The sequence below is a fragment of the Seriola dumerili genome, unplaced genomic scaffold (genome assembly GCF_002260705.1).
Source record: "Seriola dumerili isolate Sdu_G_001 unplaced genomic scaffold, Sdu_1.0 BDQW01000219.1, whole genome shotgun sequence".
Taxonomy (NCBI): Eukaryota; Metazoa; Chordata; class Actinopteri; order Carangiformes; family Carangidae; genus Seriola; species Seriola dumerili.
In genome coordinates this window covers 6,870,081-6,897,502 of record NW_019174474.1, presented here as the reverse complement: position 1 = coordinate 6,897,502, position 27,422 = coordinate 6,870,081, and the positions used below count along the sequence as shown (strand labels likewise).

Below are 27,422 nucleotides of genomic sequence, written 5' to 3'. Positions count from 1 at the left end.
CTACATTCATTTTTTTTCAGCCTCTTCATAGTCATTTGTATTTTCTTTTCAGGGACAATGTTTTAATAAAAAAACAAGATCTTTGTCTTCTCTTACAGTCTCTTACAGCTACAGTGTAATAGTTCTGCATTGGAAGCTACTACTCCATGGACTTACGTTTTTAAAGCCGTAGATTATACCCCACAATTGTTATAAATTGATAAAAGTTATCCATATAGTCCTTCCAAACATTTATAAGCCACACATTACAGCTCAGTGGTAACAAATTGAGAAACCATTTAGAGTTAAACCTATTTATTTGAAATACAAATAATTACAATTAGCTTTGTTCAGTAGGAAAAGTGCGAGATAACGAGCAAAGTATAAAAAGTGCAAAACAGTTTATTTCAGATACGAAAACATAGTGCATGGTGGCTGTATGACACAAAAAACCTTATACACTCATAAATATGTTATCAATAATCACAAACTGTACATGTATGAATGGATTTACCATCATATAAGTCATCATTTGTTTACTACATAAATCTAACGAAACAAACATTTCCTAATGTTATTTTGATATTTACAGTAATCATGTAAAAAGTTCATTCTAAAGCAAGACCTTTGGTCTTTGAGTGGAGTAACGGTCTCAGTAATGATGGAGTTTATTTCTACTTTGTAGTGATAAACAATGTCAGTTTTTGCCAACAGTTTGTGACTAGTATAAGCAGGATAATGCAAAGCAGGAGTGTGGTGTTAGTTGATCAATAACGGCGCATTCTGCAGCACCAAGTGCAATTATGTTTGTTCCTGCCTCAGCTGTAGCACATTCAACAGGTGAGTGGATTGGCTACTTTTTTTTTTTTTTTTAGCAAAGCTTTGGTTAGGAGCAGGATATGGCGCCTGGTGTGGTCCTGTATGTAACTAAAGTGGTCCCCATTAGAGGCAAGTGAGCGATGAAATTTCAGCTCTGAGGTAGGAAAGGCAAAGCAGCCCGTGCTGCCTCTTCAGCTGTTGGTATACCAAAGACAGAGTAAATGAGATCATAGAGGCTGTTGTGTGAGATCTGTAGGCTGACATTGGCGCTGTGAAGAGACGAAGCCCCTTCCATCTGGGCAACCTCATGAAAGTGTCGACAGATCAGAGGGACCACCTACAGGAGCAGAGGGAGAGAGAGATTTCACAGCACTTAAAAACTACACAACTGAAGGCAGATGAACTCAAATACTGTGCGTCATTGAGGCGAAGGTCAGGAAAAATTGGAAAGAGTGTTACCTGGACTGTGATCAGTTTCTTCTCCAAAGGTTTTCCATCAGGGAACTTCTCTCCAAAGCACATGTTGATGGTGTAGTCAGGAGAGCCACCATTGTTCTCTTTAAACTTTCTCAGGTCTGAAACAGATATTTATTTCACAGTGTAAAAATCAGCGCAGGTTTCAAATGAAATGTAATAATATTAGTTATAAGAAGTACTTTTGTTCACATCAATGAGCAACAAGAGAGCCACACCTACCATTTACATACTTCTCAAAATTAAGGAGCTCCACCATGGTGTTCTGAGGCAGCTTTCTCGGATCTGGGTCAGCCACATTGGGGTCACTGGTGCTGGCAAACACATGGCACCTGTCCTGCCTCCAGGCATAAATACCAGTCTCCCGAACCTCCAGCAGTAGACCTTTCTGGATGCTGTTAAGGATGCGGTTGGTGTATTCGATCTGGTGCAAAGAAGGTTGTGACTTAGAAGAACAGCTTTATTGTCGCACTGATGATGTACAGCAATATACTGTGTGTTAGTTTAAAGGAAAAACTCCACCCCCTAATCTTGCATTCAGTTCATATTCATTCGATTTCTTCCTGAACGATTTTTGAGAACGCCTAAAGATCTGAGGGATAATAGATGTAGATGGAGAGAGCCACAGTAGGTACAAGAACAAGGTTTTTATGCCCCATACTCCAAGACTGTTGAGTCTTCAAGCTCTTGCACTAACACAAAACCCAATCTCTGAAATCAAGCTGATGAAACTTCTTTGTTGAGGAGAGAAACTCATGTGTTTTGGTAAGTGACACTTAATGTAAACAGAAACTTTATTTACACTCCTCAGGGACCTACCAGAGACCTATTCTAACAGACATGTTTCGAAAGTTAGATTGCCAATATTATCTCAGTTTAACAGATACTGATAATAGTGACTGAACCTGGCTGGTAATGTTTATTACTGTAAGGAAAGTGAAATAAACTATTAACAGGTGATTTTTCAGTATGACCATATACCTGTTTGTGGTCTAGCAGGCCTTCAGTGGAGGGGAAGCAGAGATGATGGGCATTGAGATCAGGGGATACGTGCTCGTAGTGGAGTTGGAGACGCTGAGTGGAAAACGTGGCTTTTAGCATTTCTCTTTTCCTGTAGTGGATGGAGATCTCCAGGTCATAAATAGTTGGCTGCAGTGGTGGATTGAGGACAGGCGGTGGCTGTTCTGTACAAAATAAAAAACAAAACAGATCACATTTTCACAGATTATCATTGGGAAGCATTTTTTACAGAATGACATTTCAGTTCACCAAAGGAATTTAAAATTTTATTCGGCTGAACATACCCTCGTAGTAAGACGGCTGATCTGGTAAAACCTGTGGGTGGTTCTCGGCTGCAACAGAATAGCCTCCAAGGACAGCTGCATTGGGCTGACAGTAGTTCTCTACCAACAGTTGCTCCTCTATCAAAGACAATAAAAATCATGACCATATGAAATCATAAACAGATACAGAGGATATTTTTAACTTATATGAGAGCGTTTCCCTTTGTGTAAGACACTACCTGTTGGATGGTTGCCAAGACCCAAGGCTGTGAAATTGTTAACCAGTTGATTGTGCTGTTTGGAGGAAAAAAACATAACTATTTAGGCATTAATTAAGTATTGAAATGTCACAGTCAATTTACAGAACAATACAGACCAAACATCGTCAGTAACATGACAACCACTAAACCAGTTAACAAAGTGAAATTAAAGTTAGCTTTAAGCAATACTACACCTCATTTCCTGGGGGGAAGTACTCTGTGGGAGAGCTGTAGATATCTGGAGTCATGACAGAATCCTCCTGTGAGACTTGTGTTGGCATACCTTCATAGTTGTCTGCATAAAACGAGAAAACAGACCCACATTAATATGCAGTCAAACTTCAGACAGTTCCACAGTGGAAAGATGAAATACCAATCGTCTTACACTCAGTATTGATAATCTCGTAGATTTTATGAGGGTCATCAGAATTCTTTGAATTATCCTGTATCATCCTGAAGCGCACAGAGAGGTTGTTCAGAGCACAGCGGAAGTTGGTTTTCCACCTGGCCTTGTCATTGGGGAACTCGTTGATTTTACCACTTGTTACTGCCCATGCCTGTGAATCAAACAAGTAATGACACTCTATTCGCCAGAGGTGGGAAATAAATACACTTAGGTGCTTTAATCTAACATCTGAAGTTATTAGTAAAATGACAAATTAGGATTTTACATAATGAAGTTAATACTTTTTACATAATGAATACTTAGACCCATTTAATAAAGGACACTCTGCAAATCACATGTAAACAAAAAGTTCTGCTATGAAAGATGACGACACTACTCACTCTGAAACAGAAAGGCAGTTTCCTGAATGCAGGGACTGACAGTGGTTTATAATTGTTATTACTTGACAAAATCTAAGTATGATGTTGCATCATAGAAGTACCAATAACATTGGGGAAAGCAGTTTCAGTTTCAAAGTTATATACTCAAACAAAATAAAAGTGCTTATATGGGACAACATTATTCTATTTTCCTGCAGCTATTTCCTTTACTTTCTTGAGGAAATGTGTAATTGCAGGATGTTTTTCTTGTAATAGTTGTTTTTCTTATTAACTTTGATATGGCTACTTTGCATGTACTTTGACTCAAGGAAAGTGGAAGAGCCACCGCTGCTGTTGGCATAACATTATTGTCCCTGGCAGTCTGGGACCAGCTGCCACCTGCCATACATCAGGACTAATGCTGTTTACTGTCACTTTCAACAGAGACTGCCCATGAGTTGTATTCGTAGCACATTATTTTAATGTTTTTCAGTTATACAGTATGATTACAGTTGCGTGAGACTGATGTCAACAAAGTTATTAAAATGTTATCTTATCACGTCTTGTCAGATAGCACCATTACTCTAGTGACCAGGTCAACAGAGGCCATTAAACCTACCCGGAATATTTTACTGTCCTCATCTTTGCAGTCCTTTCTGGAGTTGTGCTTCCAGGGGACTCTGAACTTGTTCTGGCCCACATAGCACAGGCCCGTGTACTGGCCCGTCTCCACCTGCTCTATGAGCCAGCTCGCGAACTGAGGCTTCGGAGGGCTGAGAGAAAACAAGCGGAGGAAGGATGAAGGAGAGGAAATTAAAAAAAAAAAACGTCACAACTCAACCACACACGCAAGACATGGTGCTATACTGAAAGTAAGTCAGCCCACACAGTACAGTGTTTTTCCGTCCTTATGCAGACATTTAGAAAGACAGAGCCTGTAATCCTCACCATTGTATGGCCCATATTCAGCAACATGCACACTTTACTAGACTTATTCAGTATATTATAGAAAAAGAGCTGAATAAATCTACACACAAAGCAGATGTTACAGGAACAAACTACTTCACAGTACATGTACATGTACGCCACTCCCGTTAAATAAAAACAAAGAAACATAATAATAATCTAGTAAATGTCCAGGGGAGAAGAAGATGATGAGGCTGTGTATCGCCTTACCTTTGCATCTCTCAGCAGAGGTGTTACTCCTCACAGAGCTGTTGATCTGGTTCCTGCTGGAGCGCTTTGTTAACATTTATTGAAACACAATCTGTGACATCACGTATGGTGGGAGGGTACGATTCCGTGTGGTATTACCGTGGCACGATTGGGTGACTGATTCGCGGACAGGGGAATTAAAGAGAAGATCGAGCTTCTCGCGATCAGCAAATTCAAGGCACCCTCCGCAGACCGGATGCAGAGGGTGTTTCGGTAGGCTGGCCTTAACGAAGAGGAATTTCTCCACCGACAAATTAAGGAAAGAAACTGAAAGTTATTTAATCTCTCCTCTTGCATCACCTCGTCACCCGCGTTTCATCATCGAATTTAAACAAGCAGTCGTTCGCTGCAATTATTAAGCCCGGTTCTACTGGAATTCTCAGGGACTTTACTGTCGGCAATTTATTTCCGGAGAATGACGACAAACATACACTATATTGTACATGTGTCCTGTTACAAACCAGTTCAATCAACCCAGAGTCACCTGAGTCAATATAGTGGTGGCATGTATTAAACTTACTTTTGAATACAGTAAAGGCCCGGAGATTTCTGGACTCATATATATATATATATATATACACATATACAGTATGTGATGCAGATTTATGACACATCATAAACTCCACAGATTATCAAAGAAAGGCATTTCAAAATATGCTGCATCCATAAAAATTTGAGGGCTTTAATATCTCACATAACAAACGCACCACATCGTTTTAATGTATTGGAACAGGCAGATACAGGTTATTTGAGTTTATACAACATGTGATGTGATGCAAGAGACCTATAGGACACATTTCACTAGTGACTATAAACAGACAACTACACACTTGCCAGGTGTGAAGGTTGTGAAGGTTGTAAGGTAATGCAATACAATTCAAGAGTACCACAAACTATAACCACTGAACTTAGCAGAAAGTTGAATTAACACCTCAGTTTCAACATAAAAAAAAAAAAACTTTATGCATTAGCTCTAGCAAAGTGTACCTAATAAACAGGGAACTGAGTGTTGATATGCAAATCATGGTTCTGACACATTTTCAATATTTCAAATGCCAGAATGGTGGTTTATAATATTAAGGTTAGGCTACAATACAACATGCCATTGCATTCTCCTCATATTGTAATACGGCAGATATATTGATGAAAAGATTTGAGGCCCATCAAACATTTTGGAAGCAGCTCAGATGACAACAGTCATTTGGCTGAGCAGGAGTGGCTCCACCTGCTCTGACCTGATGTACTTTTACAAAAATATCATCCCACGAAACCCCCCAGTTCCACTGAATTTAAGGCAGATGAATCCACCAGTAATTGTAGCGTCATTAGTGATAAATGTGCAGTCTATTCATGTGTTTTGTGGGACTTTCAGAGTCAGAATCTTGCAGGTGTGCGGTTGTGTTGTGTTTGAATGAGAATATTTATAACCAGACAGTGAGTGAGAGTGCAGTGGGGATCCCCTCATCTACATAACATGGATTTTATCTTACACTTCTAAAAAGAAAAACATTACATAGCCAGCACCAAACAACGCTTCACTTCCTCTTTCCACCATTAGCTTTTTCATAATTTCATAGCAAAAGCAATCACAATTAAATTAAATATTATTATTTCCTGCTCTGGGGTTATTATCCCACCTTTTAAACACAGTACAAAAGATCAGATACTCTTTCAGGTGACCATGTTGTGACCATAGACTGCGTTAGTGATGACCTAAGGCATATATTAGTTTGCTGTCACTGTTAAAAAATACAGTCCAGCATATGTGTCAGGAATAGAGAAGCGATACAGGCTCTAATGAAGCACTTCCCTTTTCCTCAGCACTGGAAATACTGCTCAGTCCTTGTAGACGGCCCTTGTAGAAAACACAGGCTTCATAGCTGCCACTAAGGAAGGATGTAGCCTGGTTATTGAATGACCACACAAAAGGTTCACATCTCATTTCACACTTTTAACCATAGTGCAAAGGCAATATTAGTATTCAGCTTGTTTGTAAAGTCAAATAGCAGTACAGGACATTTTGTTTTGATCCTAGATTCTCCATCCTCATTCCTTTCTCTCTCTTTATCCCTCTATCTAACACTTAATCACCCTTATCTCGTTCTCACCCACGTGTCACATGAAGCATTGTTGACTTGAAACATAATATTAATAATGAAAGCTTTGGAAATAGTGGGTGCTGTTGTTTTGGCAATGGAGTTTCAGTGTGCTTCAAGGAATGCAATACCTGTCATAAAGAGCTACACCCTTACCTATGAATCCTAAAGGGTGTGTGTGTGTGTGTGTGTGTGTGTGTGTGTTGTGTGTGTGTGTGTGTGTGTGTGTGTATCTTTGTGTGGAGGCGAGACTGAGAGATACACAGTATTTGTTGATCTCATTGAGTCATAAGAACTGTATTTTATATCAGATTGTATTGTATTATACACACACTTCTGGCAAATATAATCAGCTATTATCTTTTAGGTGTAGTGTATGAAATTGTTGTTTGATTTTCCATTGAAATAGGACATACATATGTTTGTTCAACATATTCCAGATTTGTTTCACCAACCAGACATCTCTCTTTGCTTTTAAAAGGAGTTTTGCTCCAAGATGCATTAGTCTGTAATACATTTCACAATGTCTGACATCCCAATGTCAGGAAGTGCATTAATAGTACTGCAGGTTCCAACAAGTATTCACTTGAAAACGAAACCATTTCATTGATACAGTCACAAAATTCCTACGTGATTGAGATAAAGTAAGTCAGACAGTCTTGTAGTTCAGATTTTCCATGATAATTGTCACACAACAGTAACAGTGTAGCATCAGGGCATATCCCATTTGAACTGATTTGTAACAGAGTGTTTTCACTGAGCGCCCTCTGCTGTTGACAGATGAGGGCCAGGCAGCGGTGGAAACAGAGGTGAAAGCTAAGAGGATGAAAGTGGGGATTGCAACACAGCACTATCAGTCAGAGAGGCATGAAAACCACACAGGTAAATCTCTATTACTGTACAGTCAAAATGTCACCTAGTTGTAGTAATATGATAGTTGATCATATAATTTATGTTTATTTATCATTAATGTGATGTTTTAAGTATAGCAAAAATGATATCTACAATCTAGATATGTTATTGTCAGGTGTTGTTGGCCCAAAGTTCTGCCATTTTGCAGTATAGTTCCAGTGATATAATTTGAAATAATTCAACTAATATGTTATTTGGGTGTATTTCTATAAATGATCTGATATGTTTCTGCACTGAAGAGATCAGGTCTCATACTGTTTGGTATTTGTATGCTCTAGTTCTGACCTGAACTGACAGTCTTTTGAATGGCTGGAGAAATGTCTTCAAAACTAAACAGCAAGTCTACTAGCTTAACGAAAGTCTTTGACCTGAATACCTGCTACCTTTTGGGGACCCACTGTATTTCTGGGTTTAATGATTGACCTGTCATCATCATCACAAGTGAAAACTACGTATTTTTGGAAACAGACACTGAAATATTCAGTTAAATCACTGTCTGCCAGTAGAACACAATAAACAGCTCTCTGTCTCTAAAACAGTTTCAACAAAGACTGAACATTATACGGATTTATCATAGGACCGCTGTATTAGACTGAGGGTGTACCTGTCAGCTGAGTGTGTTTTATTTACATTCATAGTTCCCACTTTACACCTCCCATTCATTTTGAAAAAGACTAAGGTCAGAAAGCGGAAATACACTACCACGTGACTCCAGCTCCGTTTCCCGCCCGTATTCGTAATGAATTATTTAGTACCCGGAAACAACAGCAGAGTGACAGCTCTGTCCTCTAAAACTTACAGTGCCTGTGTTTCAGCTGAAGGAAACATCTCTACTACAGATGAACCAGATGTTGTTGACCTGACTGCAGCTGCAAACTCAAGAGTTCAGTGACACAGAGGCTCGGCGAGTTTCCTTTTGGATGTGAAACATCCCGAGTGGCCCAACAGAGGCTGCAGTCTGTCGTCGTCTTTTCATCACTCGGAAGCTCCGCCGGCTGCAAAAACAGGTAGCTAATAACACTGACGTTAATGTCCTTCTTTTACCGTTAATTGCATTATTGTCATTAGTAGAGGAGATTTTGGGTTGCGGACTTCCACCGTTTAATGACAACGTTAACGATTTCCTGCAGAGCGGAGCTACATTAGCACACATACATGTTTAAAGGAAGTTTCGCTACATATTTTATTTCACTCGATACTCACAACCTCATTAACGTGATTAAGACCAGCTGGGGATGTAATGAGTCCCTGTGCTTTTCTAGTGAAATTAAAAACCTGTGTTTTCAGACGATCCTCAGGCAGTTAAACATCACTTTTTGAGTCGCTTAAAGTCTAGTAGTGTTTACTTAATGTGACTGTTCAGTGTGAGAAAGAAAAAGGCCTGTGTCTCTCTAATGAAAAGCTGTGATGTACCCTTTTTAGTTTAAAGCTCCCCTTCCACAATCTACTTATTGTCAACTCACTTGCATGTCTGAGCTTCACTGTGCCCAATGATGTATGTATAGACACTACTAGCAGTGCTGTTTTCACATTGATCTGATTCTCTAATTCTTACCTTGAATCTAAGTGTTGGACATCTATGTACCAGCAGGATTTTGTGTCACCACAATTACTTTGGAGACCAATCATGGTCCAATGTGCAATTTACACCAGTGTGATGTGGAAACCTCCAGACACAAACACTGATAGTGAATTTTTGTTTCAGTTTCATGTATAAAATGTTAAACAATGATGTCAACCATTTCTCAATCAGCATCCAAAACAACACAAGATATACTATCCATTTTATAATGATATGCAACAGAGAAAACTAAAAAGTTTCAAAATTATGATTAACTTCTACCAATCTGCTAATCGAATAATCAAATCACGTACAGCAACAAGAGGCATCATTTATTTACAATCATGTAACTGAAACCATCCCCATTTTGTACTTGTGTCATATGTTTCTGTCCTGTGGTTACCAAGACTACTGGCTGCATATTGACTGGATTTGCTGATTAAACAGGGTCAATAGTGTGTTACTTGCTTTCACTCAGACAGTGGCCCAAAAAGCTAATTGGGTTTGGTGAAAAGCAAACTGTGCAGCTCTTTGTGAACCAGTCGATCCTCCTATGGAAGTTACTAATGGTTACCACAGTGTATGTGGCATTGAATGTTTTGCAAAGTGGGCTGGCTTTCATATGTAATGCGACGTAGGCTCCAGCAGGTGACAGTGTAGCCTCACTGCTAGTAATAGTAACTCTTCTGCAAAACCTGACACTGGGTGCAAAGAATTTGTAAACTTTTTTTTTTTCTGAGTGCATCAATTCATTCAGCAGTTGTACAGAAATGGGGAGGTTGTGCACATCGAAAAGTGTTTTTTGTCTTTTCTAAACATGGTTGAACACATTGTTAAACACGCTGTTTGATGCAAAGTGTCCTCAGCAATGTGCTTTGCTAACAGGCTAGGTTACTGTCCTTTTTATCTTAACTACAAGCTTAAAACTATTGCTTTTCTTAAGGTCTATTCTATAACCAACACTGAATGTTGGACTGCTTTAGTGCTGAAAGATTAAGTTGTTAAATCAACAAATAAAAACCAACTATGAAATACAATTGGACCTGTATTTTCAGTCAGGGCGATGTAAAGACACTGTCTCTTTACAGATCCTGTTCTCTCAAAGAGAATCTGCATTTATGTGCAAATAACATCACATCCCATTATTGGTTGATTGGTGTTTAATTTAGGGCTGGTACTTCCTCAGAGGAGTAACAGGACAAGAGTCATTAGTTAGTCATCGACCCACTGGGCAAAATTAGCTCTCCACCACCCACCTTCCCCTCTGTGTGAGCAAACAATATACTAACACAAATTAGGACTCGCTGCTTTGTGTCAATTGGGAGTCCAACAAAGATGCTACATAGAGTGATATGTCATTAGTGAGCAGGTGGGGAAGGAGAACATAGAGCTGTTGCCTCTCCAACTAAGTAGTGAAGAGGTTTCCATGGCGACGGGACTGCCTGGTGGTGTCCCTGCATTTTTTTTTTTTTTTTCTTGGGGGGGGGGATGGGGCACACAGAGATCAAAGTCGGCTGTCCTCAATTCTGCTGTAAGTGGAGGGTTAAATGGTGGGGTTGCAGGGGAAAAGCTTCTCATTAAATGTAACCAAATCTCCTTTAAGACACAGCTGACATGTCACTCTAGAGACACCAGGTAAATGTTGTTGTTGACAGTGACTGAGAATCTGTTTTTGTTTTTTTCAAGGATTTATACTCGACCCCAGAAAATCTGTAAACAAAATTTCCCAATGATAATCATAGACAAAAAGGCATTTTTTAGTATGGTATATGATCTGAGACAGCACAGTGAAGAATACAAACTGGATTAACTGGATCACTATACTGTTTTTAGAAAAATTTAAGGTAAATATAAACTTAACATTGCCTTGCCAGAGAGTTGATTTTAATTCCTTATAAGCAGACCTGTTGATACATTGTGACAATTGTTTTAGTTGTATTTAGTTATTTATCGAAGCAAATTTTATTGTAAACTGAATTTCATTGGGTTTTGGACAGATAAAACAAGGAATTTGAAGATGACACCTTAGGCTTTGGGAAATTGTGATGTGATGGACATTTTTAACTGCTTTCTGAAAAAAAAAACAGTTTAATTGATAAAGAAAAATAATGTTTGTTGTAGCTGTAATTTAAAAGCAATTTTTTTTATTTCTAGTCAAGCCTGCAAATCAAACTGTTTGCCGGAAAAAACTTTACAGAAGGGCCTGTACTGTAGCTAAGTCAACTTCCGCTCTTTATTATCTTGACCCTTGACCCTACACAGTGTTTACACTGCTGTTGCATGTTTAGATGTATAAATTGTTTGATAAATCTTTTTCACATTTTGACTCGTAGCACAGGTGTAATTGGTAACATTAACGATGGCTCAGGCCTGTTAAGTGTCCCAGTCAGTTATTGCAGTGACCCAGCACACACAGTACCAGGACCTCCTCTAAGTGGAATGCATCCATTGTTATTAAAAGCACCTGTGCTTTTGCTACTGTCACACACCAAAGTGTCTGTAGAAAAGGTTTATTGTTATTAGCACATAGAGTCTGGTGTAATTCCCAGCAAACAGTAGCTTCACCCTCCCTCAGCCTAAACAGAGGTCTAATCAGTCAGAGTGATTGGAAACACCTGTGTGGGGCAATGTGCAGGGTCTTTAAATAACAGATTGAAAATAGGGGAGTGTTGTTGTTGTATAGTTATGGTTCATCTGTATTATTGCTTTCAGTATTTAAACTTCATAGTTTATTTCCAGGAGCATTTATTTTCAGTGTTCTCTTGTGTGTGTCTGATCATTCACAAAATAGTCATACAACCATCCTTAAAAATGAGATGGAAACCCCCAGAAACCTAGAAAAGGCAAATTTGAATGTGCTTGCTTTAGCTTAAAGACGTGCGTCAACCAGAAAGGCCAGTGACAGCAGTAACCAACATATGTGTTGTTAGAGTCTGGGTTTCTGATTGGGTGAGTAGAAGTATAATTAACCAAACACAATAAACTTGTGTGAGCTGTCATGTTATTCTAAAAAATATACATAAACCAAACTGAAACATATCAGAGCGGCTGATGAATTTTAAAATTGAACATATCTGCTCATGATGGTCTTAAAAAATCCAACAAATCATCTTCTGTATGTCATTTATGAAAACGCATAATCCACTGTATCCACTGATTTTTTGCTGACAGACCCTCAATTTAACCATCAGGCTGAAATTAAAACAGAATAAGCAGTGGTAGATTGAATTAATACTATTATCTACATGGGAGTGTAGTTTATGAAGTATGATTATTATGATATTTTTAACCTCACACTGATTTCAGACAAGAACTTCTGTTTTCTCAGTGAGCAGTAAATATAAAGGAGATGCTGCTTTTGCTCTGTCAATTATATTTTTGTTGATTTGACACAAACCTTTTACCAGCTCTCTCTCTTTCCTGGTGTTGGGCTTTTGGTCCCAGCCTCTGACGTTGTAACAGGATTACTTGGGGTGAGCACTGAGATGTACCCAGTGTACTAGGACTGTCCTAATTAAATAACTGTAACCCTCATATGAGCAGCTACACTCCTGGTGGTCCGGTACTGGGACACACTGGGCTCAGCTTTTCGACTGGGGAGAGCTGCGAGAACAAGTAGTGTGAAAGGCTAAACAAGGGGGGGGGCCTCTCAAATCCTTTTTAAGCCTTTTGTCATTTATACAGGGATTTATTTGTCATTAAGAATAATAACAGCATTTGTGGCACAATTAGGCCTCTATCAGATAAAAAGTTGACATTTAAAACACTAAGAAGTAGTTTGATCATTTTTGTGCAACTGCACTTGCACCATCTTAACTTGTTTTAGGTTGTTGCTGAGGTGTCCTTAGTCATATTTGCCCTTTGCTGTTCTGTTTTGACTGGTTGTAACTTGCTGCTGCCTCCACCTCCCCACAGTTTCCTCCAGCCACACTGACTTTTGGTTTTCTATAGATGAGGACCCATGTTCTCTTTCTTTTAACATTTTTCCATTGGGTCAAGTTTAATTTTGTAATATCCAGGAAGGAGGGCAGCCAATGTGTGTGCTGTTTGAGACACGATTGCACTGTTAGAGGGGTCTGATCATGTTGATGTATTGGCTCTGCGGCTGCACTGCACCATCTGTGTGAGACCTTAATAATAACTGAGCTGGTGATTTATTGCCTGTACTCAGCAGTGTCTTTTTGAGAGGAGCCCAGACAAAAGCCGAGACCCTCACCCTCCCACTGTTTTTAATAGTTCTTTAGGATGTGCAGGAGAAAAAAAAAACAGTAGTAATGTGGGGGCTTCAGCCTTTTTAAGGAGGCAAAGTGAAAGAAGATTGAGTTCCTTAAATGAAAGTAATTTGGAGAGTGTGAGATTTTTAAGATGGTTCAAAGGGTTTTCTGCAAATTAAGCTTTTCATGGCCAACATTTACATCAGTTCTAAGCTTGTTAATGACTAATTTTCTTTAAATGTTATTGTAGTAATTAAATGAAAGCTTTGAGATGACACTCTCCTGTCATTTCATGTGCCAAAGGCTGTTATTTTCTGGCCATGCTGCTGCTCTGTAAACCTTCAGTGACCCCTCTCCTCATCTCCTGCCCCCCCCCCCCTCACGACCCAACCCCCCGACCCTCCGGAGTTACCATAGGTGCTGCTGGAGAAAAGCTCATCTTATCTCCCTGCTGCCCTCTGAAGCAGTTGTGTTTTATGGGTTGTAGCTCTTTTGTTTCCTTGTTCACTGCCTCTGCCTGATCACTCACACTCATTCCTCATGGAAGTTGTTTGAAGGCCTAGAATAGCTTTGGAAAAGAAGCCCCCCTCCCTCCTCCTCTCTCTTTCTCTCTCCTCTTCTTCTACTCCTCTTTTCCCTCTTTATTGAATCCCGCCTCCATATCATTTATCTCTGCACCCCCCTGTCCCTCTTTTCGTCAGTTTGAGGGGGCCATTAGGGGGCATCCTCTTTTCTCTCCCAGCTGGGTTTGTTGACACACAGTCAATCTACGGTTGTCTTTCACCTCTGCCACCCCTCTTTTTAACTCCCACCCCCCCACACCCCACAGCTTGACCCTCCGCTTTCCCTGAACAGTAAAGCTGCCACAGCTGTGGACTGTATTAGCATAGCTGCTGGAGGGGCGGGGGGTTGCTAAATATATTGCAGTCGTTACCTTTTGTTCAACAGTTGACAGTTTTAAATCATTTTAGCCTCTCTCTGTGCAAAGGGAGTGAGCAGAAAAGGAAACCACGATGATCACAGTGTAACAGCTTTTTAAATATGGGACACAGAAGATGGAGGGAGAGCAAATGAAAAATCAAATCACTGGAAACAAGTCAGTACTTAATTAGTGCATTAAAAAATCAAAACAAAAAGAAAGTGAATTAAAAAGAAAATGATCAAGCAATCAAGCTCATTTTTCAAATGACCTACAATCAAACCAATAAAATGTTGTTTTCATGTCTGACATTCAAATGTAATTTGGACAAATCTCACCTCAAGCTGATGGCACAGGAAAAAAGAAACATTAAAGTTCATAAACATTGTTTGATGTTTCATTTATGCTGAATGATTTAGTGTTTTTTTCTTGCTGTCAACAGGTGCTGGAATGAACAGGTCCAGAACCAGGATAACCCGCAGCTCCAGCTCCCAGGTCAGACACCCCACAGAGTCTCAGGACTCTGGGCTGGCCCCGTATGGAAAGCAACGAAAGAAGCAGCCAGACTCGGCTTTGGCCCAGGACCTCAGCCAGATGAGTGTGAGCGGACAGGACATTTTATGCTCTAGGTGAGGACATGTAACAGTGACTTTATACTGTAGAAATATTACAAAGGAAAGGGAAGGGAACATTATAACTCTCTGCCATCAAATATGACAAAAAACACTGTGTTGTCAAGATCATAGAAGAAGGAATATAATAAAGGAAAACACATCGAATGAAATTTCTAGTGTCCAATATAGTTTAAGAAGTGGACCCAGCTTTTTAAAATAAACCATATTTTTATGTCTTCACTCAAGCGACAGCCAGGGCAGGAGGCAGTATGTTTTTGGTTTGTCCGTCTGTTAGTCCCATTCTCGTGAATGAGATATCTCAGTAACAGCTTGAGGGAATTTCTTCAAATTCAGAACATTCACTTGGACTCAAAGATCAACTGAATAGATTTTTGTGGACAAAGTTCAAGGTCACTGTGATCTCACGTTCTTGTGAATGTGATATATCAAGAATGCACAGAGAGCATTTCATTACATCTGGCACAAACATTCACTTGGACTGAAGGATGAACTGATTAGATTTTGTAGGTCAAAGTTTAAGGTCATCGTGACCTCATAAAACATGTTTTTGGCCATAACTCTCAAATTCATACGCTAATTATGACACAATTTAACTCAAATGTCTAATTGGATAAAATGATGAAGTGATGATTTTATATCCAACTGGTCAAAGGTCAACTTCACTGTGAAATCATAATGTGCAAAAACACTCATGCTGTAGCTCAGGAAGGGGAGATTGTGACCATATTTCCTGCAATTTGGTTGGTTGGCAGGGGCATACAACCATAGGTGGTAATTCTAGTTTGAATGTGTGATAGTTGAGATAAATATGTGTATAAGTCTGTGCAAGCTAGCTAGGCCTGAGGCCTGTACTATGAAGCAAGTTCAACATACCCATGATAACTTTTAGTTATCTGGCTTGACTGAACCTAACATTGACCGTCCTGATAACCTGTACTATGAAGCAGGTTATCAACTGACTCAGTTAACCCTGGGTTTACCTGTCCGGTTAGGAGCGCCTTCATGCGAAAGAGGTGGAGTTGTTAATTGTAAGCAACATCGTCAGAGCCATGAATGAGGTACCTAATATTATAAGAAAGGTTGATACTTGCTGGTAAGTTAGTTTATAGCGACGTCCAAAAGTGACATTCAACAAAGTGAAATGTAAACAATATGATCACATGACTGGAATAAAAAAATATTATCTCCATGTCTAAATATAATTTCTATTAAAGTCAGACTAAAGATATATTGTAAATAAGTGCACGAATTATCACTACGTTTGAGTATTTTTGCACTTCAGTTTGATGATGAACAAACTGTTATGAACATGTGATGCAGATAAAACAGTTAAAGTTAATATCAGACCGTTTCTGCTGCAGAGAGGAGAGAAGTAGTTGATGTCTGATGAGTCAGTCCAACCTAATCAGACATCAGATGTCTAGTTTTTATTTCCAGAGTCTGATCATGTTATTCTGAGCTGCAATGATGAAGAAGAGAGTAAAAGCATTGACACGCCGGATTAAAGAATATTTGTTCAATTAAAATGAAACTATAATAGTTATTATATAGGCTATTTATTTAGCGTGATAAACTCTCTGTGCATTTTTTTTTAGAAGCTTTGTTTTTAAACCAAAGTGGACACATGGAAAACAATTCCCCTGATTTTTTTTTTTTTTTTTTCAATATATTTTATATCTACTGCTCGTTTTTATTGATCACTTTTTTGTAAACTCTTTTGTCCCTGTCATGATCCTGTAGGAATGATGACTCTGTTTTTCCAGTGATTTGATTGGCCAGTAGTTTGGCTGTTGGCAGGTTTTGATCTGATCCTCTAAGTTAACCTGAGCCGGAGCAGGTTAGGAGTTCAGCATCAGTTACCATGGTGATTTTCCTCGGTAACAAGTGAACCACCGTCATAGGACTAAAAACCCAGAGTTAAACCTGAAGTTACCTCAATAACCTCTAATCCTGCTTCATAGTACAGACCACTGGTCTCTTGTTTCAAATCCAGAGTCTGCCTTAAACTTACTACACAAAGTCATACTAAAGTATCTTGAGTTGCACAGCCCTAGTCCTATTACAGACACTTATAGAAGCTGAAGTCATTCAGGTGCCCTCCCACATCTCGTGTTGTATGGATATTTAGATTGGACACATTGACAATTTTATATGAAATTAAATATGTTTGTGTTGTGAAGTGTTGGTTATAATTCCATACAGGATCAGGTTATTCAAAGAAGAAAAGTAGTAAAATATCTGAGAGATGTGTCTTTTCTCGTTCTGTTCTCCAGTAAAGGAAAGACGTCCAAATGTAGCAGTAACCCTGTGCAGGATGGTGAGTCCTCTGGGTCCAGATCTGCTCAAAGCAGCCCGTCTGTGTCTGCTGCCAAGTTACCGTCCCGGGGCAGTCTTGCCTCTGTGGCTCGGCTGGTGAAGCTCGGACGCTGTAAGAATGTGGTTGTGGTGGCCGGAGCAGGAATCAGCACAGCCAGCGGCATCCCAGACTTCAGGTTGTTGTCTTTGGCTTTGTTCTCTCTAAAGCCTCATCGTTATATTTCTCTCTGCTAACATTTCCATCGTACCTCATTCTTCACCCTGAGTGTAAGGCATCATGCTCAAAATGAACATCTAAAATTGTCTGTACTTCCACTTTTTTTTTTTTTTTTTTTTTCCCCAGAACTCCAGGCACAGGTCTTTATGCCAACTTGGAGAAGTACAACATTCCTTACCCAGAAGCCATTTTCAACATTGACTACTTCTCCAACGACCCACAGCCTTTCTTCTCACTGGCCAAAGCTCTGTATCCTGGCAGCCACCGACCCAACTACATACATTACTTCATCCGCATGCTTCATCACAAAGGCCTGCTGCTCCGAATGTACACACAGAACATTGACGGACTGGAGAAATGTGAGTGACAACTTAAAGGAAACCGAAAAACAGCACATGAAGCACTAACATACTCAATAACATATAATCCAAATGTATACTGCCAGTTCTTGAATGTCTGTTACAATATTTAATATTCTTCACAGTATGTGGCATCCCAGATGACAAACTTGTGGAAGCTCATGGTAGTTTTGCCACAGCTTCCTGTCACTTGTGTTACACTCCGTATCCTGCTGAGGAGGCTAAGGTATGTCTGGCTGTGTGGTCCAAAACCAGTCAAACATATTACAGTAATTCCCTGCATTTGATGCCAGTGTAATATTTCCTCCTTTTGCTTCACAGCATGCTATAATGAATGGCAACGTTCCCATATGCACATTCTGTGCTGCTACAGTCAAACCTGATGTTGTGTTTTTTGGAGAGGACCTTCCGCAGAAGTATTTCCTCCACACAAAAGACTTCCCCAAAGCAGACCTGCTAATCATTATGGGAACATCTTTACAGGTAAACATCAGCATTTTTACTATCTGTCCTCATTATTAAATGTAAATGTTGAGCTCTGTTACATCTGAACAAAAATTCATTGTTTCAGATTGAGCCATTTGCCAGCCTGGTGAATACGGTGCGCTCTACTGTGCCACGTCTCCTCCTAAACCGACATGCTGTGGGTCCCTTTGAGAAGGTCCCACTGCGGAGAGGAGACCACATGGAGCTGGGTGACCTGGAGGATACAGTCCGGAGATTTGCTGAAATGCTCGGCTGGAATGACGAGATCACAGAGCTGATGAGAAGTCAAGAAACAACAGTGAGTTCCATCTTAAGATAGGCCTTTTTTAAAAAAAAAAAGAAAAAAAAAGCTCCTGCAGGTTAATTAAATCTCTGTTTAGGTAATTTATTAAACAAATGGCACATTTTTATTTAAAGGGATTATGGGAATCGGAGAGCAGAAAAATCTCTGGTAATCGAACCCAAGCCAGTGCCAGGTACTTATAGGACTTAACCATCTGTTTTTAAAACACTTGTGCTGACTGTAGAAATAATTTCCCTCTCGGCAGAGCATCCCAACGCTGATAAACAGCGCCCCATCAGTGAGTGGACAGACGCCTTTCCAGGGCAGAGGTATGTCAGAGCCTCCAGGCAGGATGGAGACATCCAGATCCAAACCAGGAGGTCAGAGAGCAGCAAGCAGTGGCAGCGAGGAGACGGACTCAGAGACAGACAGCAAGAGCTCTGCATCGTCCAACCTGAGCAACTGATGCTACGCGTTTCATAAAAGATGACACTGGAAAGGTTTGAGAGTCTCCTCTCTCCTTAGCTCACACTAAGGACTGTTCTTCTGTTAACTGTTCACGCATTTGATTTCTAACCAGGATTTTTGAATAATCTTACCTCTTCATCTGGGACTCTGATGTTCATGCTATGTTCATATGTACAAATCAAAAGGTTTATCAACTTCAGCAACCATATTTAAAGCACTTATTATGGAGTTGGGTCCTTCCAGAACACTAGTAAATGTCTGAACTCTGTAACAAAAATTTTAATGTTTCTGCAAGTGGTCTCATACAATAGCAATGACTTGTTAATGTTTTATACCAGCACAACACTGTATTTTAAACAATATTTAATAAAAGTAATGTGTAATTTTCATCTTTTCTGTGGTTTGTTGTATGGGTTCAAAAAAGACAAAATTTTCTTATTCTCCAGTTTATTAACTTTTCAGTGGACGCCTCACTACATAAAGTAAGAGTGGTGCTATTTACAGTAGAATGTGCAAAAAGAACAAAATGATTCCCATAATAGTATGTCTAAATGGAGAGAATGTGATCAACATGCAATTTTCATTTATCCTCAGTGTTTGTGGAGGAACAAAAAGGCATTTACATGGGAGTGTAAGAGAAAAAACTGATCCACAGATGAATGTCAAATTGAAGGGAAAAACCTGAAGTGAGTGGAGACACCAACCAAATGGCCACTGCCTGGTTTGATAAGTATAGACATTTTGTGACTCTTATGCTATGGCCTTTGCAGCCCCAGACTGCTGATCTAGGACAAGGTGCATTGAAGCTGTTCTGGTGGCACATGATTACTAAGACACTTAATGTTGATTTTCCCTTAAATTTGTCATCCAAATTATCTGCATTATTCTTTGTGTGAGGAGGCAGTAGTGGTGATTCACAGGTCAGGTGAAAAGTATGCTCATGATTATTCATTATTAAACTGAGCTGTCACCAAATCCTGCAATAATGACACATGTTCTCTGGATTGTAATCAGCAATTAAAACACCTTTTCACTTACAACAAAAGTATCAGTAATCCAAATTAGGATTTTAGTTAGGCGGCCAAATCTGTTGTGAATTTATATCCTATCATGCAGTTGACTTCAGAGCTGGCAGCTTTTACATTGAATCCAAAATTGTACCAACACAAAGAAATATTATTCAGTTTATACATAGACTAAACTTGTGGATTTATATAAAATTAGCAAAACCTTCAATCTACAAAACAAATCACATTACCGAGAACTGATTTAACATCATGCAGATTTGGCAAGAGTAATGTAGATTAGAAAACAATCATTTCAGTTTACACATTTCTTTGTCAAGAGTCCACAACAGGCAGAAAACAATCTGTTTACTATTGTCCAACACAGGAAAATGTAGCATCTCTCCATTTAAAGTCTAAATTTTAAATGAAAAGAGGAAATTCTTTTGTCCAAAACACCTTTCAGTGACATGACAGTAAGCCAAAAACCCCTGAATTCAGAAAGTTTCCTTGGCAACTAACTGATGTGCAACATTAATGATAATTACACAACCAAATATAGACTCAGTGTGAGCTGCAAGTTCAAACTATTCACACTGGCATTGTCTGATTTCTAAATACACATCAATCCTGTGGTCCAGTCTGGACTGGCTGCCATGATTTAAATCAAGGAGAAACTTCACTGTTAACAGTTTTTACTGTGATTTCATGTTTACAAGTGTGTGTGTATAATGCACTTGAATTATCTAGAGATACAAACAATGGACAAAACGTAGCAGAAAGAAATTAAGAGAAACTTAAAAAAAGTGAAAAACAAAAGCACAGGAGAAGGAATGATAATTTAGAACCAATTTCACTTTTAACAAACCATGACAACCGTGTTTTCCATGAGAAACACATGATCCAGCAAAAATTAGGTTACCTCTATCCTCTCAACTCTAGGAGCAGTAAAATAAATGAAGGTGCAACAATAAACACAGAGGCCTCCTATGCATTATACGCATTGTGCATCAAGTCCACTTCCATTGAGGAGAATGGCTTACGGCAGCAACAGGGCCCCTACAGTCTCCTGTGAAACATTGAGCTGTGTCTCACTTCAGGGCTGGAAAATCAGGAGTCGCATTTCTAGACTGAATACGTCATAACGGCCCGACAAGACCTATACCATTTCAAAGGATACTCTGAATGAGGCTGAGAGAAAGATGTGCTTGTCTGGAGTGTAGTCTTTGCAGCCCTCAGTATCCCACAATCCACTGCATGTCAGTCAATTGTTTGATGATGTGATAAGTTAAACCGTGTCATCTTGAAAAGAATTGCAAAATATGACTTGACCATGTCATGTTTACCTGACAGTGTATTTACATTTGAGTGGTCAACAGTCATTGGTAAATGTGTTGAATTAGATCGAAGCACACAAATCATTTAAACAGCAAGGTGCAAATAACAGATGTCAGCCTTAAACTTACAGACAAGTAGTAGTTATAAGGATATATTTACCATTAGCATTAGAATTTGTAATGTTAACTCTGGTCAGCCAATTTAAGGTAACTTCCAAGTGATAAACTGGACTTAAAAAGTTGAAGAGGAGCCCAAATCCTCTAGTTTGGGTTTCTGTGGGAGCAAAAGTCAGACAAAACATCCAAACTACTCATGCTGACAATTAATTTAATTAGACTAATTAACAGGGAGATATCAGTACAGCATATGGATGTTTTGTCTGACTGCTACTTTCAAGTTAATTTTTTTCTGATCCAGCACCTGTAAACTGTTTTGGAGACAGCTCTACTCTCTGTGTCTCATTTCTGTGACCATAGACTTTTTAGACTTTCTCTTCAGTTTTTACCTCATCTGAAGGACCCACCTTCAAAAAGGATCCAGCCCTTGAAATGGGACACAGCTTTAGGTGAGTTGGGGCCTGGTGGGCTTAGTCTGGAAAATGTGACCTCGATGTGCAGAGCACTAGTCAGAGTCTGATCCTGAGTTGTCCCCAGGTGGATCACAGAGAGTTTCCTCAAGAGGTGCTAACGTTCCATCTGGCCTGACGCCCATGGGCCGAATCACGTTCTGCCTGTGGACACAAAGACAAAAACATCATGGAGAGTTGTTATAGAAGAAAATTGCCTTGTTGCAAAGATGTATATTTTCAAAGTTAACAATGAAAACAAAATCGTGGACAATAGTGCAGCAGTTTTTAAAGCCTTTATATCATATGACGTTTTTATGCCTTACCATATTATGTTGTTTTTATGACTTACTATACTATGTCATTTTTTATGCCTTAGTATACTATGACGTTTTTTTAATCCTTATTATACTATAACTTTTTTATGCTTACTATACTATGACATTTTTATGACTTACTATACTATGACTTTTTTTTTTGCCTTACTATACTAACATATTCTTTGTTTTACTATTATACAACATTTTTTATACCTTACTATACTATGTCCTTTTTATGCTTTACTATTCTATGTCCTTTTTATGCCTTACTATACTAAGTCCTTTTTATGCCTTACTATACTATGTCCTTTTTATGCCTTACTATACTATGTCCTTTTTATTCTTTACTATACTGTCCTTTTTATGCCTTACTATACTATAACGTTTTTCATGCCTTACTATACTATGTCCTTTTTTTGCCTTACTATACTATGACGTTTTTCATACCTTACTATACTATGTCCTTTTTATGCTTTACCATACTGTCGTTTTTATGCCTTACCATGCTATGTCCTTTTTATGCCTTACTATACTATGACGTTTTTCATGCCTTACTATACTATGTCCTTTTTTTGCCTTACTATACTATGACGTTTTTCATGCCTTACTATACTATGTCCTTTTTATGCCTTACTATACTATGTTCTTTTTATGCCTTACTATACTATGTCCTTTTTATGCCTTACTATACTATGTCCTTTTTATGCCTTACTATACTATGTCCTTTTTATGCCTTACTATACTATGTCCTTTTTATGCCTTACTATACTATGTCCTTTTTATGCCTTACTATACTATGTCCTTTTTATGCCTTACTATACTATGTCCTTTTTATGCCTTACTATACTATGTCCTTTTTATGCCTTACTATACTATGTCCTTTTTATGCCTTACTATACTATGTCGTTTTTATGCCTTACTATACTATGACGTTTTTCATGCCTTACTATACTATGTCCTTTTTATGCCTTACTATACTATGTCCTTTTTATGCCTTACTATACTATGACGTTTTTCATGCCTTACTATACTATGTCCTTTTTATGTCTTACTATACTATGTCCTTTTTATGCCTTACTATACTATGACATTTTTCATGCCTTACTATACTATGTCCTTTTTATGTCTTACTATACTATGACGATTTCATGCCTTACTATACTATGTCCTTTTTATGCCTTACTATACTATGACGTTTTTCATGCCTTACTATACTATGTCCTTTTTATGCTTTACCATACTGTCGTTTTTATGCCTTACTATACTATGTCCTTTTTATGCCTTACTATACTATGACGTTTTTCATGCCTTACTATACTATGTCCTTTTTATGCTTTACCATACTGTCGTTTTTATGCCTTACTATACTATGTCCTTTTTATGCCTTACTATACTATGACGTTTTTCATGCCTTACTATACTATGTCCTTTTTATGCCTTACTATACTATGTCCTTTTTATGCCTTACTATACTATGACGTTTTTCATGCCTTACTATACTATGTCCTTTTTATGCCTTACTATACTATGTCCTTTTTATGCCTTACTATACTATGACATTTTTCATGCCTTACTATACTATGTCCTTTTTATGCCTTACTATACTATGTCCTTTTTATGCCTTACTATACTATGACGTTTTTCATGCCTTACTATACTATGTCCTTTTTATGCCTTACTATACTATGTCCTTTTTATGCCTTACTATACTATGACATTTTTCATGCCTTACTATACTATGTCCTTTTTATGCCTTACTATACTATGTCCTTTTTATGCCTTACTATACTATGACGTTTTTCATGCCTTACTATACTATGTCCTTTTTATGCCTTACTATACTATGTCCTTTTTTTGCCTTACTATACTATGACATTTTTCATGCCTTACTATACTATGTCCTTTTTATGCCTTACTATACTATGTCCTTTTTATGCCTTACTATACTATGACGTTTTTCATGCCTTACTATACTATGTCCTTTTTATGCCTTACTATACTATGTCCTTTTTATGCCTTACTATACTATGACATTTTTCATGCCTTACTATACTATGTCCTTTTTATGCCTTACTATACTATGTCCTTTTTATGCCTTACTATACTATGACGTTTTTCATGCCTTACTATACTATGTCCTTTTTATGCCTTACTATACTATGTCCTTTTTATGCCTTACTATACTATGACGTTTTTCATGCCTTACTATACTATGTCCTTTTTATGCCTTACTATACTATGTCCTTTTTATGCCTTACTATACTATGACGTTTTTCATGCCTTACTATACTATGTCCTTTTTATGCCTTACTATACTATGTCCTTTTTATGCCTTACTATACTATGACATTTTTCATGCCTTACTATACTATGTCCTTTTTATGCCTTACTATACTATGTCCTTTTTATGCCTTACTATACTATGACGTTTTTCATGCCTTACTATACTATGTCCTTTTTATGCCTTACTATACTATGTCCTTTTTATGCCTTACTATACTATGACATTTTTCATGCCTTACTATACTATGTCCTTTTTATGCCTTACTATACTATGTCCTTTTTATGCTTTACCATACTGTCGTTTTTATGCCTTACTATACTATGTCCTTTTTATGCCTTACTATACTATGACGTTTTTCATGCCTTACTATACTATGTCCTTTTTATGCTTTACCATACTGTCGTTTTTATGCCTTACTATACTATGTCCTTTTTATGCCTTACTATACTATGACGTTTTTCATGCCTTACTATACTATGTCCTTTTTATGCTTTACCATAATGTCGTTTTTATGCCTTACTATACTATGTCCTTTTTATGCCTTACTATACTATGACGTTTTTCATGCCTTACTATACTATGTCCTTTTTATGCCTTACTATACTATGTCCTTTTTATGCCTTACTATACTATGACGTTTTTCATGCCTTACTATACTATGTCCTTTTTATGCCTTACTATACTATGTCCTTTTTATGCCTTACTATACTATGACATTTTTCATGCCTTACTATACTATGTCCTTTTTATGCCTTACTATACTATGTCCTTTTTATGCCTTACTATACTATGACGTTTTTCATGCCTTACTATACTATGTCCTTTTTATGCCTTACTATACTATGTCCTTTTTATGCCTTACTATACTATGACATTTTTCATGCCTTACTATACTATGTCCTTTTTATGCCTTACTATACTATGTCCTTTTTATGCCTTACTATACTATGACGTTTTTCATGCCTTACTATACTATGTCCTTTTTATGCCTTACTATACTATGTCCTTTTTATGCCTTACTATACTATGACATTTTTCATGCCTTACTATACTATGTCCTTTTTATGCCTTACTATACTATGTCCTTTTTATGCCTTACTATACTATGACGTTTTTCATGCCTTACTATACTATGTCCTTTTTATGCCTTACTATACTATGTCCTTTTTATGCCTTACTATACTATGACATTTTTCATGCCTTACTATACTATGTCCTTTTTATGCCTTACTATACTATGTCCTTTTTATGCCTTACTATACTATGACGTTTTTCATGCCTTACTATACTATGTCCTTTTTATGCCTTACTATACTATGTCCTTTTTATGCCTTACTATACTATGACATTTTTCATGCCTTACTATACTATGTCCTTTTTATGCCTTACTATACTATGTCCTTTTTATGCCTTACTATACTATGACGTTTTTCATGCCTTACTATACTATGTCCTTTTTATGCCTTACTATACTATGTCCTTTTTATGCCTTACTATACTATGACATTTTTCATGCCTTACTATACTATGTCCTTTTTATGCCTTACTATACTATGTCCTTTTTATGCCTTACTATACTATGACGTTTTTCATGCCTTACTATACTATGTCCTTTTTATGCCTTACTATACTATGTCCTTTTTATGCCTTACTATACTATGACATTTTTCATGCCTTACTATACTATGTCCTTTTTATGCCTTACTATACTATGTCCTTTTTATGCCTTACTATACTATGACGTTTTTCATGCCTTACTATACTATGTCCTTTTTATGCCTTACTATACTATGACATTTTTCATGCCTTACTATACTATGTCCTTTTTATGCCTTACTATACTATGTCCTTTTTATGCTTTATCATACTGTCGTTTTTATGCCTTACTATACTATGTCCTTTTTATGCCTTACTATACTATGACATTTTTCATGCCTTACTATACTATGTCCTTTTTATGCCTTACTATACTATGTCCTTTTTATGCTTTATCATACTGTCGTTTTTATGCCTTACTATACTATGTCCTATTTATGCCTTACTATACTATGACGTTTTTCATGCCTTACTATACTATGTCCTTTTTATGCCTTACTATACTATGTCCTTTTTATGCCTTACTATACTATGACGTTTTTCATGCCTTACTATACTATGTCCTTTTTATGCTTTACTATGCTGTCGTTTTTATGCCTTACTATACTATGTCCTTTTTCATGCCTTACTATACTGTCCTTTTTTTGCCTTACTGTACTATGTCCTTTTTCATGCCTTACTATACTATGTCCTTTTTATGCTTTACTATGCTGTCGTTTTTATGCCTTACTATACTATGTCCTTTTTTTGTTTTTATGCCTTACTATACTATGATGTTTTTCATGACTTACTATACTTTCATGCTTTACTATGCTGTCGTTTTTATGCCTTACTATACAATGTCCTTTTTCATGTCTTACTATACTATGTCCTTTTTTTGCCTTACTATACTATGACGTTTTTCATGCCTTACTATACTATGTCCTTTTTATGCCTTACTATACTATGTTCTTTTTATGCCTTACTATACTATGTCCTTTTTATGCCTTACTATACTATGTCCTTTTTTTGCCTTACTATACTATGACGTTTTTCATGCCTTACTATACTATGT

At 37.8% G+C, this 27,422-nt stretch overlaps 3 protein-coding genes across 6 annotated transcripts in view; 1 reads left to right on the top strand and 2 right to left on the bottom strand.

Annotated features, from left to right (window-relative positions):
* Window positions 1–277: 277 nt before the first annotated feature.
* Window positions 278–4,967, bottom strand: irf7 (interferon regulatory factor 7). 2 transcript variants are annotated; one of them, XM_022754236.1, is made up of 10 exons: window positions 4,757–4,966; window positions 4,200–4,353; window positions 3,201–3,372; window positions 3,010–3,110; window positions 2,795–2,849; window positions 2,577–2,693; window positions 2,254–2,456; window positions 1,495–1,696; window positions 1,258–1,373; window positions 278–1,135 (listed from the first exon to the last, which is right to left on the bottom strand). In XM_022754236.1, exons 1-10 carry the CDS (start codon window positions 4,762–4,764, stop codon window positions 947–949), a joined length of 1,317 nt encoding a protein of 438 aa, XP_022609957.1. In that variant the 5' UTR covers window positions 4,765–4,966; the 3' UTR covers window positions 278–946. The 2 variants fall into 2 exon arrangements, with proteins under 2 accessions (XP_022609957.1, XP_022609960.1); XM_022754239.1 differs by lacking the exon at window positions 278–1,135 and having other exon boundaries at window positions 1,268–1,373; window positions 1,506–1,696; window positions 4,757–4,967.
* Window positions 4,968–7,671: 2,704 nt separating this feature from the next.
* LOC111228405 (NAD-dependent protein deacetylase sirtuin-3-like) lies at window positions 7,672–19,648 on the top strand. The gene is made up of 9 exons (XM_022754260.1): window positions 7,672–7,773; window positions 8,619–8,810; window positions 14,940–15,126; window positions 17,406–17,624; window positions 17,792–18,024; window positions 18,150–18,250; window positions 18,346–18,507; window positions 18,596–18,808; window positions 19,059–19,648. The coding sequence occupies exons 3-9, from the start codon at window positions 14,948–14,950 to the stop codon at window positions 19,257–19,259; spliced, it is 1,308 nt and encodes a 435-aa protein (XP_022609981.1). The 5' UTR covers window positions 7,672–7,773; window positions 8,619–8,810; window positions 14,940–14,947; the 3' UTR covers window positions 19,260–19,648.
* Window positions 19,649–19,691: 43 nt separating this feature from the next.
* Window positions 19,692–27,422, bottom strand: part of ric8b (RIC8 guanine nucleotide exchange factor B) — a 22,506-nt gene continuing 14,775 nt past the window's right edge. For all 3 annotated transcript variants that reach the window (XM_022754256.1, XM_022754258.1, XM_022754257.1), the window contains exon 10: window positions 19,692–22,333. In XM_022754256.1, the coding sequence (XP_022609977.1) occupies window positions 22,225–22,333 (109 nt within the window). In that variant the 3' untranslated portion in view covers window positions 19,692–22,224. The remainder of the gene's footprint in view (window positions 22,334–27,422) is intronic.

Bases quoted from the DNA above. Each gene is read 5' to 3' on its own strand.
- LOC111228405 (XM_022754260.1), top strand. From the start codon at position 14,948: ATGAACAGGTCCAGAACCAGGATAACCCGCAGCTCCAGCTCCCAGGTC. The intron at 17,625-17,791 runs GTTGTTGTCTTT...TTTTTTCCCCAG, and splicing joins AGCGGCATCCCAGACTTCAG to AACTCCAGGCACAGGTCTTT. The intron at 18,508-18,595 runs GTAAACATCAGC...TCATTGTTTCAG, and splicing joins TTATGGGAACATCTTTACAG to ATTGAGCCATTTGCCAGCCT.
- irf7 (XM_022754236.1), bottom strand. The intron at 2,850-3,009 runs GTGTAGTATTGC...TCCTCCAAACAG, and splicing joins ACTTCCCCCCAGGAAATGAG to CACAATCAACTGGTTAACAA. The intron at 1,697-2,253 runs GTATATGGTCAT...TCTTTGCACCAG, and splicing joins GCCTGCTAGACCACAAACAG to ATCGAATACACCAACCGCAT.